The sequence below is a fragment of the Microtus pennsylvanicus genome, chromosome 22 (genome assembly GCF_037038515.1).
Source record: "Microtus pennsylvanicus isolate mMicPen1 chromosome 22, mMicPen1.hap1, whole genome shotgun sequence".
NCBI classification, from domain to species: Eukaryota; Metazoa; Chordata; class Mammalia; order Rodentia; family Cricetidae; genus Microtus; species Microtus pennsylvanicus.
The window spans coordinates 34,854,768-34,871,002 of NC_134600.1; the positions used below are offsets into that span (position 1 = coordinate 34,854,768).

A 16,235-nucleotide genomic window follows, 5' to 3' on the forward strand; every position below is an offset into this window, starting at 1 on the left:
TAAAGGACTAGAAGGAAGTGGTCTATAGGGAATTGTTAGTGAAGTTACTGAAAAACCAAACTTACTATGTTAATACACTTCTACTGGGACCTGACCACTTTCTGGCAGTAGCTTAATAAAAACCAACATAAAGCAACCATAAGAAGGCATGGCAAACAACAAAGTCAAAATGACAATTTCTTAACAGCAACTGTTAGCCGGGCGTGGTGGCCCAGGCGCCTAAATCTAGCAGAGTACAAGGTCATCCTCAGCTACTCAGTGAGTTCTAGAGACCCATCTACAAACAACACGCACACACATGTACACAACAAACAAAACCCCAACAACTCTTAAGCAGAAAGAACTTCAGATAAGGTTGGCCTGTGCTTTGATTTACTGAGAATAAAATAATGTTAGAAGTATAAGAAAAGCCAGGTATGATGGCAAACACCTAGAGCCCCAGCGCTCGTGGACCTGAAGAAGGAGGTTCGGAGTTTAAAACCAACCTTGGCTATACAGTGAGCTTGAGGTTCTAACAACAACCAAGATGGAATCAGCTTAAAAGTCCTCTTAACCTGCAAACATCAACTATAAATGTGAGAGAAGTTTTGTATTCAGGCTGTTTGATGAATCGTTAACATACAGGCTCCTGAGGAAGACAGCCAACTGCACCTAGGAGATTGGCTTTCAAAGACCTTAAAGGTTTTTTTAGGCTACCTCACTATCAATAACAAAAGCAAAATTCATAGTGCAGCTCTCTGGCCACAGCTGCGACACTTTGAGCATCAAAAAGAATTCAATGTTATGAAGCACATTAAAATTATAAAAATTATCAAGTCTGCTTTGAAGTTGACAATTAAGTGGACATGGAACACTACTGCCTTGCCAGTAAGATCTGTTTAAGGAGGGAGAACCATAATGTCCATAGATCGACCAGCTAATAAATGCAAGAGAATTGAGTGAGCTAGACAGAGTGGACAAGCTTTAGTGAAACCACTCACTTCGGCAAGGACTGTCACCCAGTGTTAACAATTTCTGGTTCAGTGTCTAATGAGAAATGACATTTAATGTCAAAGAATCGTCATATGGATAATATACAAAGCAGAAAACCAGTTTAAGGATTAGACTGCCGTTCTGATAGACTTTATCTGCACACTGTAAATGGCAGGCAGGCTGGACAGACATTCTGGGTTGTCTGAGCGGCACAAATGAAGCTTTATTTGATGTAGGGTCTCTACTGGCATAAAATCCTTGACTCCTTCCTATCCATGTGTCTTGACAGATGACTTCCGGGTGGCAGGTAATGTGGGGAATAGCAGAGCAAGCCCAACAGCGCTGGGAGAAGCAACTAGACACAGTCACAAAATGGGATTCTTAATGAACTGTCATGTATGTTTTTGCCAAAAGACAAAAAAAAAAAAACCAAACTGTATACATTGAAATAAGATACACGACCAATTACAGTGTAAAGTGGTAGAATTAAAACTGTAGATAAACCAACTGCAAATTGGAGGGCAATAGGAAGCCTGAATACTGTGTGAGGAGATGCTCTGGAATAAGACAGTGGAGAATGCCAGCTAAAAGGATGGACCATGAAACACTGCAGACGAGCTTATTTTTGCTGGAAAATATATATATACACGGGAAAAGATCAGTAGGGATTCTCACTAAATACTAATAGTGGTCATCTCTGAGCAGGGAGGATATGTTTTGTTTTCTTATTCTCTCTTGTCTATTTCTCAACTTACCCACAATGCACTTAGATCAATTCTGTAATAATAAATCATGTAAAACCAGTACTTCTAGAACATTTTAGGTTTCTTCTTCTCTTAGGAAACTGATTGCAGACAGTCTGTTCCCAAACAAGCACAAAACTAAGGAACCACTAACCATCTGGTGATAGCACGTCCTAAGAAATACGTAAAAGTGTTCACGTGCTCAGCTTACAAAGATAACACTAAGGGAGGGAATGCAGAAGATGCTGGACAGGAAGGCGGGAGAGAAGCCTGACAAGCCCCAGCCAGCCAGAACCACTGGATGACCTGAAAAGTCGGAAAAACCTTTGAAAACAGTTTCTTCCAGTAATGGAGAGAAGAGTTCCAGTTTCAGCAGCTCTGAAAAGTAAGAGCTGAAGAAGCTGCTGGTGCCGACCCCCCCAACAAAGCCCACAAAGATCTCCAAGTTCGGATTGGCCACAGGTGGTCATCTCCATCCAACTTGGATCAAATAAGCCTAAGAAAATGGTCCCAAGTCTTGCTCCAAAAACCCTTTGAGTGGCAGCAGCTTTCAGTGAAGGGGAAGATCATGAACCAGAAGAAGTGCCTCCAGAAGCAGAGATGCAGACAAAGAGTACTGGGTGGACCCACCAACATCGGCTGGACCCAACGCCTTTCATAGAGGAAAGTATGGCTTTTCCCATACCCAGAAGCTGTGTGGGAACTCTACATGACCAAGACAAATGTTTTGAGATGGGTGTGTAAAGAATGGTGTGAGTCATTCCTTTCTCTCTCTCTCTCTCTCTCTCTCTCTCTCTCTCTCTCTCTTTCTCTCTTCCCCCCTCTCTCTTTCTCTCCCTCTCTCCCTTCCTTCTTTCTCCCTCCCTCCCTCCTTCCCTTTCTCCCTTCCTTTATTTCCTTCTTTTAGATTGAGTAGTACAAAAATATGAGTTTGAAATTAGAAGTAATTTATATTTTATATACAGATTTTAAGGCGTGCTAATTTTGTCGTTTCACATGATCTGTAACCTTTCTAAAGGTTAATAGATAATAAATCAAAAGTGAGAATAAAAATAAAAAACAGAACAAAGGTAACACTAAGGTATAATAGAAGTGTCCCTGCCTAAGTGTAAAAGGCCAGTTAATCTTTGAAACATTCGATTAAAACAACGCAAGTATTAGATACATCTTATCATTCACCCTCCAAATCAAGCCTTAACTACTACAGTTTCCTGAGGTGGAGAGGAGAAAGTGTGTAGGTCCAGAGTTCAGGAGGGGCGCAAACCCCATGCAGGTCCTTTATGCCTCTGGTGTGGTGGGTGTGGCATTGGGCTCCATGTCGTCCTGGGGAGTGGGAGCTGAGGTTTCTCGCTCGGCCATTGCCTCTCGGACTTGGCTGCCTAAGACTGCATCATGGATACTGTGGAACAGAAGCTCTTTTAAGGCGGGATTTTCAAAAAACCGGTTGCGAGTGAGGTCATTCACCACTTGCGCTATACAAAGAAAAGAAACATATTTCACATTCCACGGTTTGTTTTTGTCTTTGGTGTGTGTGTCTGTGTGTGTGTGTTTGTGTGACAGGGCTTCTCTGTAGTTTTGGAGCCTGTCCTGGAAGTAGCTCTTGTAGACCAGGCTGGCCTCGAACTCAGAATTCTCTGCCTCTGCCTCCTGAAGGCTGGTGTTAAAGACCCTTCACACTTGCCCCCACTGGCTTCCTTTTGACACTGAAGACTTTTCTAGACTTTTGTTTATATAGACGATGAGGTAATGGACAAATGACATGTGCCATTTGGGTGTCTACAGGAAGATGCGAATTGGCTGAATTTGTAACTCAAAAGCTGGTGTCTGTTTGCTCTCCGTGGGGGCTGCTCCATTTTACACGTCACTGCTTCCTCTGGGAGAACCTGTTCTCTGCCAGGTGCCTTTGACATGTGCTGCTTGCCTCACCGACTTCACAGATTAATAATAACGATGATGTCTTTGTGTGGATTTTAAGCACCTTCTCAACCAAGATATAATATAAAACAAAAGCAACAGGAAAGCTATTCCACTGGATGGAAGTCCTAACCAGCAGAAAGACCGACAGAATCATGACTTGTGTGTAGTAGCTACTGAAACAGGAAACTCCGACCAACTCCTGTCTTCCGGCTCTAGGCCAGAAGGCCGTCTCAACACCTGCAGCTAACTGATTTCAAAACTGGCTTTATGGTGATTTTTCAGAGGAGTGGTTTTTTTTTCAGTCTGTAGAAAAGTTTAAATTATAGGGAAAAATGACAAGTGTAGTTAATTCTAAAAACAAAATAAAACAAAAACCAACCAGCCACCCAACCACCAAAAATGAGAATATTAAAACCTTCTCCATCCGGTGGCTGGAGAAATGGCTCAAGAGCCACGGGCACTGCCTTTGCAGAGGACCCAGGTTCGGATCCCAGCATCAGTACAATGGTTCACAACAATTCATAATTACAGTTCTGGAGGTTCTGATCCCTCCTCTGACCCCTGCGGCCACCAGGCATGACCATGGTACATGTCCATACATGCAGGCAAAGCACCAATACACGTAAAATAAATCTAAAATAAAAAGGCTTTCCCATCCTACGGTGTACTCACGGCTACATCCGGCTAAGTACACATAAATCCCGACATCTCCGTATTCCTTCACAATCTGTAACGATACCGAAACCAAGTTTAACTTTTCTTGGCCCTGCTTCAGGTGCAAGTCATTTCCCACTGATATGGGTTAAAGATACGAGATGCTCAGGTTCATTTACTCAGGCTTCTTAGCTTCAGCAATTACGCACCTTTAGGCTAATAAGCTAAAGTAATTTTGTACCTATTTGGTTTCCATGCCAACAGCAACTAAGAGTATCAAAGCATTATTAAATTTTATTTTGGTGTAATAAAGGTACTATGATAATGGTTTTTAAATAAATATTATGGAGATAGATACTAAGTTATGAACAGATAATGGGACATTTAGGATGTAGTGTTGGGAATTCATGAAGGCAGACTGGCCATAAACGGTTAATTGCTGCAGCTGAGTGAAGGCCGTACATGAAGATCATTAATTTTACTCTACATTAAAAAATGTCGGGCTGGAGAGATGGCTCAGTGGTTAAGAGCATTGCCTGCTCTTCCAAAGGTCCTGAGTTCAATTCCCAGCAACCACATGGTGGCTCACAACCATCTGCAATAAGGTCTGGTGCCTTCTTCTGGCCTTCGGCATACACACAGATAGACTATTGTATACATAATAAATAATAAATAAATATTTAAAAAAATGTCCATAACCAGAAGTTTCAAAAGCATCCACAAAGTAAGAACTGACAGACAAGGGGCTCTGGTCCCTGCCCCTGAGGTGACGGGCGGAAAGCTGGGTGGACAGACACTGGATGACTTGTTCCAGGTGGTACTTACCCCGGCCAGAGTTTTCACTCCGACGGAATCAATAAAATTGACTTGGGTAAAGTCAAGGATGACAGTGTGAACAGTTTCCCCCTGGGGCATAAATCGCTGCATCTCTTCAGGAAATGTTGTTTTGATGACTATTGGGGGGTATTTTACCGCATCATCCTCTTCTTCGGGCTTCGTGGCATCTTCTCCATCCACCTCTGCATCCTGTGTCAAAATTGAGGCCATACATCTTCTCCTTTATGTTTTAAAGTTAACTATTTACTTTACGCATATGAGTGACATGTCTGCGTGTATGTCTGTGCACCATGTGCGTGCAGTACCCACGGGGGCCAGAAGGGGCCATCATACCCCTGGGACTGGAGTTGCAAGCCATCTTGTGGGTGCTGGAGTCGAACCCAAAATTTCTGGAGGAGCAGCTAACGCTCTTAACTGCTGAGCCACCTCCCCAGCACCGTAAGTCATGGATTTTCTAATCAACTCACCTTTTTTTTCTATAAGAAAAGTTTATAATGAAAAAATAATTCACATGTTCTCAAAACTCAGTATGTGTATTTATTCAGATTTAGCTAAGTTTCCTCAGATTCTAGTCTGTACACAATGACATTCTTTTCCGTCATTGTTCCCACTTTCCCTCCAACTTAGAAAATAGTCCCTATTGATGTCAGCCTGATGGGCCACATTACCAGACATCTAACTGCAAAAAACTAGTCTTTGGGGCTGGAGAGATGGCTCAGCGGTTAAGAGCATTGCCTGCTCTTCCAAAGGTCCTGAGTTCAATTCCCGGCAACCACATGGTGGCTCACAACCATCTGGAATTAGGTCTGGTGCCCTCTTCTGGCCTGCAGGCATACAGGCAGACAGAACATTGTATACATAATAAATAAATAAACAAACAAACAAACAAACAAACAAAAAAACCCTAGTCTTTGGGTTTTGAATCATCAGCTGAACAAAGTATAGTGTCAAATTTATTAAGGTCCTGTGTTATTTTAACTTTTCAAACAATGCTCTCATGGCTTATTTCATCAGCATCCTCCTAACTGACTGTATCACGGTCTTGTTTATTTTGCTTTTGAGACAGGACCTCATACATCCCAGGCTGGCCTCTGCCCCCTGATGGGCACCAGCTCACTCAGCCTTGCAATGTATTTATAGAGAGGAAGCCTAGAGCCTTCCCCGTGTTTGCAAGTTCATGCCACGTTTAGATTTTAACATGGTTAAAGAGGGAAGACATGCAGATCAAGAGAAAAAGAGAAATTACAAGATCTTTTACCACTTTGACAACGGTCGCATTGGCCACGTTGGCATTCCCAACTTCCTTTGCGTACTTCCTCATGGCCTTTCTTCTCGCTCCCATTATGAGTGCCGGGTTCACGCCAGTCTTTGCGAAGACAAGGTAGGCAGAGTTACACTTCATTAGTCCCAAGAGCCCACGTGAACGCCACTAAATCCTCAGTTCTTTCACCCTGGCCAACTGCATGCTGGGCCACGTTATCTTCCCAACCTTTCCCTCAGATGCCCTCAACTGAGTGACAGCCCTTAGTTATTTTCTTGGTCTGACTCTTTAGTCAAGACTAGCAGACACTAAAGAACTTGAAAAAACAAGTGGTATTTACTAAATGTGGACTTGTGAGATTCTTGCGCTTGTCCTTGTGGGTAATGAAGGCTGAGCTGGGATCACAGCCCACAGGGACCTTAGAGTGAGACTACCTTCCCATTTGTTTAAAGAATATACGTGACAAGGGAATGAGCTGATGGCTGCGTAACCATGGCAACGTACTTAACGACAGACACCGCATGGTGCACTTAGAACTGTTTAAAATAGCTGGGCAGTGGTGGTGCACACTTTTAACCCCAGCGCTTGGAAGGTAGAGACAGGTGGATCTCTGAGTTCAAGACCAGCCGGTCTACAGAGTGAGGTCCAGGACAGCCAGGGCTACACAGAGAAACCCTGTCTTGAAAAACAAAATAACAAAACAAAACAAATAACAAACCCAAAAAGCTTACTATAGTGAATTTTTTGTATATTTCACTCTAGGTGGAGAAACAATTCTTTACTCTCTTCCAACCCACAACGCCCTCCTCAGAAACGATCAACTTTTAGTTTTTAATTTAAAAAATTAAAATTTTGTTTTTATTTATCACTTTTAATGAATAATCAAAAAGGTGCTCACCTTTCTTTTTAGTGCGTTGCTATACAAGTCACTGTTTGCATAGTAAATTGGGGCATTTATTTGGAATATTTTTATTCCAGGAATTTCTTTCACCTGAGAGGTAAAAACATTAACTATTTTAACAGCTGGGTATATTTCAGAATCAAGATTGCGGTCAGCTCCCTCCTCCAACATGGAGATGAAACAGAAAGAGGGCCTTTGACAACAGAAAGTGTGAAGGGCCTGCTTACCATGTTTAGATAAAATTACATCACTCAACAAAAACTCAAAAGGAGACTTACAAAGTAAAGGCTTCGTGTGAGGCTCTGTTACCCAGGCCTGGCCTCCTCTCCTGGGCTGACACCACCCTCCCACCTCCACCTCACGAGGAACCGGGACCACAGGACTGACTGCCACGCCTCATTTGAAAGCTTAGAAAACACACATTCTTCTATTTATTTTATGAGTTAATCTTGGCTTCTTTTTTTTAAAACTATTAAACACAAGGAAGAGCTGGAAAAATCGCTCAAAGGAGGAAAGAAAACGGAGAAGAACGCTAGGCTGTTGCCAGATGGGGAGCGCAGGCCAACGAGGTGAACACAGATTCACTTGGTTGGATCCACAATCAACTCAAGCAGAGTGAATTTTTTCTCCAGAAGCCTCATGGAACCCGAAGATGCTAGTTAGAGTTTAGTAATGAATAGAGAAATGTCTAGTCTGACACCAGGCTCATTTCCCAACAGCTTACAGTGAATGTCAGTCTTTCCCCAAGCAGAAAACAAATAAAATAGCTTTGAAAGATTTTATAAAGTCCTTGAGATTCTGCAGATGACAAGAACATCAAAATCAAAGAACGCTGAGGTTCTATCTAACTATTGAAGATGAAGTGGGCGAGGGCTGCCATCCCTCCGCCTAGGTCTTAGCGTGACTAACACTGGCATTTCTCCGTTGGTTTGAACTCATCTAAAGAAAGCCATGTGCACACAAGATATCCTCAGCCATAGGGTTCGTACTCTATAGATCCACTCTTATTAAAAACGAATATCAGGGAGTGGGGTAATTCATACACCTCAGGTATATTAGGTATTAATGGAGTACACAACGGAGTCCAGACGTCCAGACAGTGAGACAGACGTCTCCCCGTCTCTCCTTCCCCATAGGTAGACACACTCCCTGCCACATGTTCACCCTCAGGTAGGTATCAGAGAATGGTCCTACCTCCTCAAACGCATCTATGTCAATGTATACATCGGTGTCGGGGAGCTGCCCCAGGACTTTGTAGCTCGGGCTGTAGAGAGAACAAAGGAGCAGTTCAATTGGTAAATAAGGAAAGAGTTGCCCTGACCCCTGGAGTGCTCGGGCACCCTTTCTGTATAGGTCTAGATCCTCCTGATCCCAGCAGAGGTCAGTGGGTACCCAGAGTGAAGAAGTCTCTTTTCATAAACATCCATCGTTTTTCTTTGCTGATTGTGGAGCCTGCCGCACCTCCTGCAGCACGCACAACTATGTGTTCCAGTTTGATGAAGATGATAAAGTTCCTATGAATCAGCCTCTGAAGCTGGGCGGTGGTGGTGTGCAGCACTTGGGAGGCAGTGGCGGGCGGATCTCTGAGTTGGATGCCAGCCTGGTCTACAGAGTGAGTTCCGGGACAGCCAGTGATACACAGAGAAATCATGTCCCCAAAAACAAACAAGAAGAACCAGCCTCTAGATCCACGAAGAACCACATGTGAATCATTGTCTCATCACAGGCTGTGGACTAAGGTTCCCAGCCACCCTGTGGAATGGGGATGCTAAGTCCTTGGGTTGTGTGGATGGAAAGACATAGACCATTGACTTTCACAAAGAGCTAGGCATGTAAGCAGCTATAGTCACTTACTGCCCTCTTACTAATTATCATCGTCCACATCACTGTTCCATGTCTTCACCCTCAGAGGAAGACCAATGTGTAGAAGGGAAGGATAATGTCTTCTTGACCACAACAGCTCTAGCCTCGCCTGTCTCGGGACAGCATAGCAGAACCTCAACAACTATCAACTCAAGGAAGATTGTAGTAATTTTATAAAGCTTTCCAAAGCTGATGAAAGCATGAACTTTTAGGTGAAAGAAAGACTCCATTGTAGCCATAGCGCCCAAAGTTCAAAGTTAGGAATGGTTTGTAGAACGCAGGCTTCTCCTCTGGGCTGTGTCCTCGGAGGGAACCCCAGCGTTTGGAAAATGCCTGTGCTGGACAGCTTTGTGTCAGTTTGATAGTTTTATGTCCTTTCAGAGGCATCTGAGAGGAGGGAACATCGGTTGAGGAAATGCTTCCTTAAGACCAGGCTGTAGTTAAGCCGTTTTTGTAATTGTTGAGAGATCGGCGAGGGCCCAGCCAAATCTGAGTGGGGCCATCCCTGGGCTGGTGGTCCTGGGTTCTATAAGGAAGCAGGCTGAGCAAGTCATGGGGATCAGATCGGTAGGCAGAACCCCTCCATGGCCTCTGCATCAGCCCCTGCCCCCGGGTTCCTGCCCTGTTTGAGTTTCTGTCCTGACTCCCTTCAACAATAGACTATCATGCAGAAGTGTAAGACCAATGAACCCTTCCTTCCCAATTTCCTCTTAGTCATGTTATTTCATTATAGCCATAGAAACCGTAACCAAGACAACACCAAGACCGATGTGCTAGCAGCTGGCTCCTGGACGGGTGTCCTAATTCTAGAATAAGAAGCCACTGAGAACAGACAGGTATTCTGAGCGATGGTCTCCCAAATGCCAACCTGCAAAATTCCAGGACCACCAGAAAGGACAGGACATAAAACTCAATTCTAATTATTTTGAGGGAGACGAAGAAGTGTACCACTAAAGAAATAAGACAAAGAACAACCGTTGATCAGAAATCAGGAAACCCAACTCAGTAAAGAGAACAAGTCATTTACTTCCCAGATTCTATCCGGTGGTTTGTCAGAGGACACAGACCTTGTTTGTCCTGGAGCTGAGGGCTGGTCTGGGGCCTTGTTTCTGGAAAGGACACACTCTACCCCTGAGCTTCACCCTCGGCCCCAAGGTATCTTTAAGCACACTACTTACCAGAGCTCCGAGAGAGGGAGCTCCTCTATATTCCAGTAAGAGCTTGTATAACAATGGGGGAAACTTCTTTAAGAGAAAATGGATAGCAGGGGGCGGGAGAGAGTTGGCTCAGTCGTTAAGAGCACTTGCTTCTCCTCTAGAGGCCCCTGGTTCAATTCCCAGCACCGGTAAGTCAGCTTTCAACTGTCCACAGTTCCCATTCCAGGGGATACAACACCCTTCTTTGCTCTCCGTAGGCACTGGGTGTGTGCACACTGCACAGATGTACACACAGGCAAAGACACTTGCACACATACAATAAAATTAAAAAGGTGAAAAATGGACAATTGTTTTAAAATGTGTTAATTAAAGTAGTCAACTCCGTTCTCAACTGAGACCGCATGTTCTTTACGTTTTTCCTTTATGTCATTTCAATGATGAAAATGTTCTCTTCCTACCTAGACAGCAGGAGCATCTGCTGTTTTGCAGGCAAAGGGTTAACAAAGGGGCTTTTAAAACTTAAAGGACCATCCTGTGACTTGTCACTACAGGCAGACTGACCTCTGACCTGTGTCTGACAGGAGGGACGGACATTGCCCTAAGCTGAGTGGGTGGTGCCACTGTAAGGTGCCTACATCTCTGCTCCCCTTATTCACACGTGAAGCTCTTGTTTTGAAAGGTTGTTCTATGCCTTCCCCAGTTGACCCAGTTTCTCAGCAGGAAGAAGGGATGACAGAGCCCGGAAGCTCAGAGCGGAGGGGCAGCTAGAACCTGTGAGAGCAGGCGCAGAGTTAGCGCCACGGTGTTGACGGATCGTGATGGACTCAGAAGAGGGGAAGCAAGCAGGGACGAAGGTAGCATTCAGGCTCTCAGAATAAGACCCTTGCCGGGTCTCCTTCAACCGTGGCATAGGAGAGCATCTCACACAACTGTATGGAATTATTTTTAATCCCCCTTGCCCCTTCAATCTTGGGGCTTGAATCCAGGGCCCTGAACATTGCCAGATTTGTGTCCTATCATGAGTATCTTCTTCTAGTCACATTGTAACTTCAGCTGTGGTGAAGAACACGGAGGTGGAGAAATATTTTACGATGTATTATATTTGCTTATTCTGTGGAACACTTGCTTAATGATGTAAAGATGTGTTCCTTTCTTTTATGTTGCATTTGTTTAACTCTGTGAAGCTGTGATCCTTTGCCTGTCTAAAACACCTGATGGTCTATTAAAGAGCTGAATGGCCAAATAGCGAGGCAGGAGAAAGGCTAGGCGGGGCTGGCAGGCAGAGAGAATAAATAGGAGAACAAGAGAGAAAAGATCAAGGAATAAGAAAAGGAGAGGAGGACTTCAGGGGCCAGTCACCCAGCCACACAGCCATGGAGGAAGAAGTATAGAAAGATGTACAGAAATAGAGAAAGGTAAAAGCCAAGAAGCAAAAGGTAGATGAGACAATTTAAGAAAAACTGGCTAGAAATAAGCCAAGCTAAGGCTGGGCATTTATAAGTAGTAATAAGTCCCTGTGTGTATTTATTTAAGGGCTGCATGGAAGGCCCTCAAAGAGTGAAGACAACATCAGGACACTTGCACCGCGTCAGCCAGGCACTCACCTCTGTGTTCTGTAGATGACAGTCAGCAAAGCAATGATCACAGCCGTAATCAGTCCATAATCCAACCCCAGGAACAGGGAAGACACAAAGGTGGTAAGCCAGATGGTCTAAAGGAAAGCCGAAAGGCTTCTAGAGAATCATGTTAATAATTCCATAAGAAACACACGCAGGCATGCGCGCGCGCACACATGCACGCCTCACCCGAAGGACAAATCCACCGCATTGATGTCTTTCTCACGCGTTTATTCACGCTGCTGGTAGCTGCTGACCTCTAACGCACAACCCCCTTTACTTACCAGCTCTATTTTGCTGGTTCTCCAGAAGAAGGGCAGATCTGAGAACTGCATAAACATCCCCTTCAGGTTGACGATCACGATGGCCGAAAGCACAGCCTGCAACACAGCACAGTCGTCCCTGTCTCTCCGGTGGGGACCACAGGGCCTCTGTTGCTGACTTCTCACTGCCTTCTCTCTGCCCGTTCCGCCCCTTTGTCCTGCCTAGCTTTATGGGGCACTCGGGGCACCTTCCAAGCTGTGGGCACCAGGATTTCCAGCAAGTGGTCATTTAAAGTTGGTCCTAGAAAACCAGGTGTGTGCCCTACCAGAAAATCTGCATGACAGCTAAGAGGTCCAGGATAAAATTGGCAGCCACAGGAATTATTTCGTCTATAGTCTTCCTCCTCATGACTTCATTCTTTTTTCCTGATTTCTCTTAGATGAAATACAATCAAGCAAATAAACGAACTGTTGTAGGTCATCTCGGAATTTTAATGAAAATGCAAGGCCATTGAGGGTCAAAGGCAGAAGGTGTCTTGGGGGTCAGCCAGCCCAAATGTTCCTTTGCAGATGAGGACACTGGCCAGGAGGTCAAGGATGTGTGCAGCTGTCGGTAGGTGAAGGGCAGGACCGGGTCCTTGCTATGGCGCCACTACTGCCTTGCTGAGGTTCCAGCGAATAGAAGAAAAGCCCAACCCCCCAAGACAGCCACAGAACATGGACGGAACAGCGTGAACTCCCTCCCACCAAGCCCACGCTACACACCTGGGGCAGTGACTCAAAGAGGAATCCAGTGGCTAGTATGACCAGCAGAATCATCAACGAGGCCAGACAACCTGCAAGCTGGATGGGAGAAGACACACGGAAGGGGCTTTGAGACCAGAGTCAAAAGTAGGCACTGGGCTGGGCTTATCTTGGCCATTTTCACCATGGGAAAACCAAGAGCACAGCAGTTTAAAGAAGTCTTCCAAAGCATCACATAGACGTACTACACTAGCTCTTTACCTCCGACCCACACCCTTCCCCCCTCCTAGACAGGGAGTTCCTCTTACGGCTTTTAAACAGAACTGAATTACAGCAACATCCTGGCCAAAAGCTCATCAGAGGTGGAGAATGGTGTTGGGTGCCAACCTGAGACCAGGGACAGAGTCTAGCGTTTGCTGTCCAATAGGGCAGCTGCCCATCCCATGTCATGAGTTCAGTTTTTAAACATTAAAATGAAAGGTCTTGCGTGCAGAGCCACATTTCAGGTACTCGAGAGCCACATGTTGCTCCTGGTACAAAGAATAAACATTTCCATCATTGGATGGAGCTAGCATCATGGTCAGATTCAGTATCTGGCTGGCAGAAAAATCTCATGGCTGAACATTTAAGGTTTACTGTAGCAGGTGGAGTGTCGTGTAACTTCCAATTTAATGGGAGGATGTACCTCTTTCCTATAGATTGGAGCGTGTGTGTGTGTGTGCATGTATGTGCATGTTTCTCTGTGTGTGCGTGTATGTGCATATGTGCGTGCATATGTGCATGTGTGCGCACGCATATGTGCTGTTTGTGCATATGCATGTGCGCGTGTGTATGTGTGTGCACGCGTGTATGCGTGTGTGCACGTGTATGTGCATGTGTGTGTGCAGATGTGTGCGTGTGTGTGCGTGTATGATTTGCTTGGACCAATCATGCCTTCCTCTGGCTTGTGACACAGCTCACTGGAACATGGCTCTGCAGGTAGCTTTATTTGATTTCAGAACAGAACCAAGAGACTCACCGGTCTAGACCGCCGGTTCTTGGAGGCCTGTAGTGTACGCACCTGAGTCACCGTCTAGACCGCCATGTATGCACCTGCGTCACGTCACCGTCTAGACCGCCATGTACGCACCTGCGTCACGTCACCGTCTAGACCGCCATGTATGAACCTGCGTCACGTCACCGTCTAGACCGCCATGTACGCACCTGCGTCACGTCACCGTCTAGACGTCATGTACGCACCTGCGTCACGTCACCGTCTAGACCGCCAGTTCTCGGAGGCCTGTAGTTACGCACCTGCGTCTTCCCTCCCGTTCCCTCCTGAACAAGGCTTCGCGACAAGGAGCACGAGATTGAAAAGGTCTGGAAGAGCGATCCGATGGAGTTGCAGATCCCCAGGGCGATGAGCTCCTTTTCCGCGTGGAAAAAAAGCACAGGCGACGGTCACTCTCAGGGAGGAGCCCAGAATGCATCAGATACACCCCGTCAGCAGCACAGGCTGCCCCTTCGCTCCGCAAACGCTGTTTCTTTAGATTTGAGTCCAAAATCGGAATTAAGGCATATCGTATAGTGGGAGGAAAACTGGATTTGTACTGTGCTGGAGATAAATGCTGTGATTCCTACCTACTCCCTGTTTCCCAAACCCACTCTCTATACAAACAGGGCTTTAAAAAAGACTGAAAAAAAGCTGAGAAAATACTTTTCAAAAGAGAAAGTCCTAGAGACACGAGTACTGGCGTCTTATAGATGTGTGGCCTGTTTGCCTATGACAAAATGCATGCCAGTGTCTTCTTTGGACCTGGGAGCCCTGCTCTAAGCGCTACTTTGGAATTTCTAGGCTGGCTTTATATAAATGTGGAGTATCTGGTTCCTTTAGACACATTCATGCCCTGTAATCCCAGCACTTTGGAGGCTGAGGCAGGGTACCACAAGTTTGAGGCTGGCTAGCTTCAGAGTGAGACTGTGCCTCTAAAATAATCGGTATGCCATTGTGTAAAGAAAAAGTATCTGCCAGCTGGGCATAGTGGTCCACGCCTTTAACTCTAGTACTTGGGGGATAGAGACAGGTGGATCTCTGAGTTCAAGGCCAGCCATGTCTACATAGTGAGTTCCAGGCAAGCAGGAGATGTATAATGAGACTCTGTCTTGAAAACAAAATAAAATAAGATAAAATAAAAAAGTGTTTGACCTTCCTCAGAAAGGATTCTCATTCTATGTGAAGATTTGCTATTTTGTAACATTTATAAAGAATCTGCCATAAGATGTGGGGAAAAAAAACCGCAATGAACTAAAATAGACATTAGAGCAAGATTGCAAGTCATGGTGTTTGGATTAAACACCCACCGGCAGCTATATCGTAAACGAAGGCAGCAAAGAGAAGACAAAAATCCCAGCAGTCAGGACTGTTGTGAGTTCGAGGCCAGCCTGGGTCACATAACGGATTCCAGGTCAGTAGTCTGTGTGAGAACTTGTGTGCGGCAGTGGTGGAAGGGAGAGAGAAAGAAGAAGCGAGGAAGAACGGAAGGATGGAGGGAGAGAGAGAAGGAGGAGCACATTGCAGAGTCAACTAAACACGTGCTTCAAATGTGTCCAGCACCAGAATGAAGGCTTCCCTACTAAACTTGCCGCCTCCAGCAGCTCGCGCCCCAGTGAAATTCCCCGTGTGAAACTGACAATTTTTTACCTGATTGCCGTCAACCTGGTAGCCGTGTTTATTAGCCAAGGTCTTGGCCATGGAGATGGTCACGGAAAATCCAACAATGGCTATGGCGATCGCATCCACGTATACGAGGTGGAAGAGACTGGTGTCCGGGTTGGCGGGTGGGAGTAGCCTGAAAAGCCAAGGCGACCGTGCAGGTAAACACACAGAACGGGGTGGGGGCGGGGCAGAACGCGGGGGCGCGCGGAACGCGGTGGGGGGGGGGCGCGGAACGCAGGGAGCGGCATTATCTCCCAATGCAATGCAAGCAATGCCTCCCAATGCAATGCCCAGTGCTCGGGTACTTGTTGGTTCTTAGTGGCAGCAAGAAGGGCCCTCCTGTTGCCCACGTCCTTTTCTGGTCCATGCTGCGGAGCGACTTCCTGCGGGCTAGGCTATCTGTGTGGATCAGGGGCTGAGTGAGGTATTTTATAGCAGGGTAACCTCATGCCTGATGTCAGGTCTAAGTAAGCCTAGGGTGAAGGCAGGGGCGGTGGAGTAGTCAGATGCCACAGACATCTGAGCCAGGCTACAGGATGGAGAGAGTTTGGGACAAGCGCGGCTCCAGTGGAGAACTGTTGCCCTGGCAACAGACCCACGTCTCCCCCTCCG

General features: G+C 45.8%; 1 protein-coding gene and 1 pseudogene across 4 annotated transcripts in view; one reads left to right on the top strand and one right to left on the bottom strand.

The window, feature by feature from the left end:
* The first annotated feature begins 1,957 nt into the window (after nucleotides 1–1,957).
* On the top strand, nucleotides 1,958–2,376 carry LOC142839847 (PEST proteolytic signal-containing nuclear protein-like; annotated as a pseudogene).
* Nucleotides 2,377–2,694: 318 nt separating this feature from the next.
* Slc26a5 (solute carrier family 26 member 5) overlaps nucleotides 2,695–16,235 on the bottom strand; it is a 32,350-nt gene continuing 18,809 nt past the window's right edge. For 2 of the 4 annotated variants that reach the window (XM_075955973.1, XM_075955971.1), the window contains 11 exons: nucleotides 15,609–15,756; nucleotides 14,222–14,335; nucleotides 12,950–13,027; nucleotides 12,206–12,301; nucleotides 11,910–12,016; nucleotides 8,480–8,549; nucleotides 7,283–7,375; nucleotides 6,382–6,489; nucleotides 5,112–5,312; nucleotides 4,305–4,359; nucleotides 2,695–3,187 (listed from right to left, as the gene is read on the bottom strand). In XM_075955973.1, coding sequence (XP_075812088.1) covers nucleotides 2,994–3,187; nucleotides 4,305–4,359; nucleotides 5,112–5,312; nucleotides 6,382–6,489; nucleotides 7,283–7,375; nucleotides 8,480–8,549; nucleotides 11,910–12,016; nucleotides 12,206–12,301; nucleotides 12,950–13,027; nucleotides 14,222–14,335; nucleotides 15,609–15,756 — 1,264 coding nt within the window. In that variant the 3' untranslated portion in view covers nucleotides 2,695–2,993. Of the gene's footprint in view, nucleotides 3,188–4,304; nucleotides 4,360–5,111; nucleotides 5,321–6,381; nucleotides 6,490–7,282; nucleotides 7,376–8,479; nucleotides 8,550–11,909; nucleotides 12,017–12,205; nucleotides 12,302–12,949; nucleotides 13,028–14,221; nucleotides 14,336–15,608; nucleotides 15,757–16,235 lie in introns of all 4 variants that reach the window. The other 2 variants (XM_075955972.1, XM_075955974.1) reach the window with 2 other exon arrangements.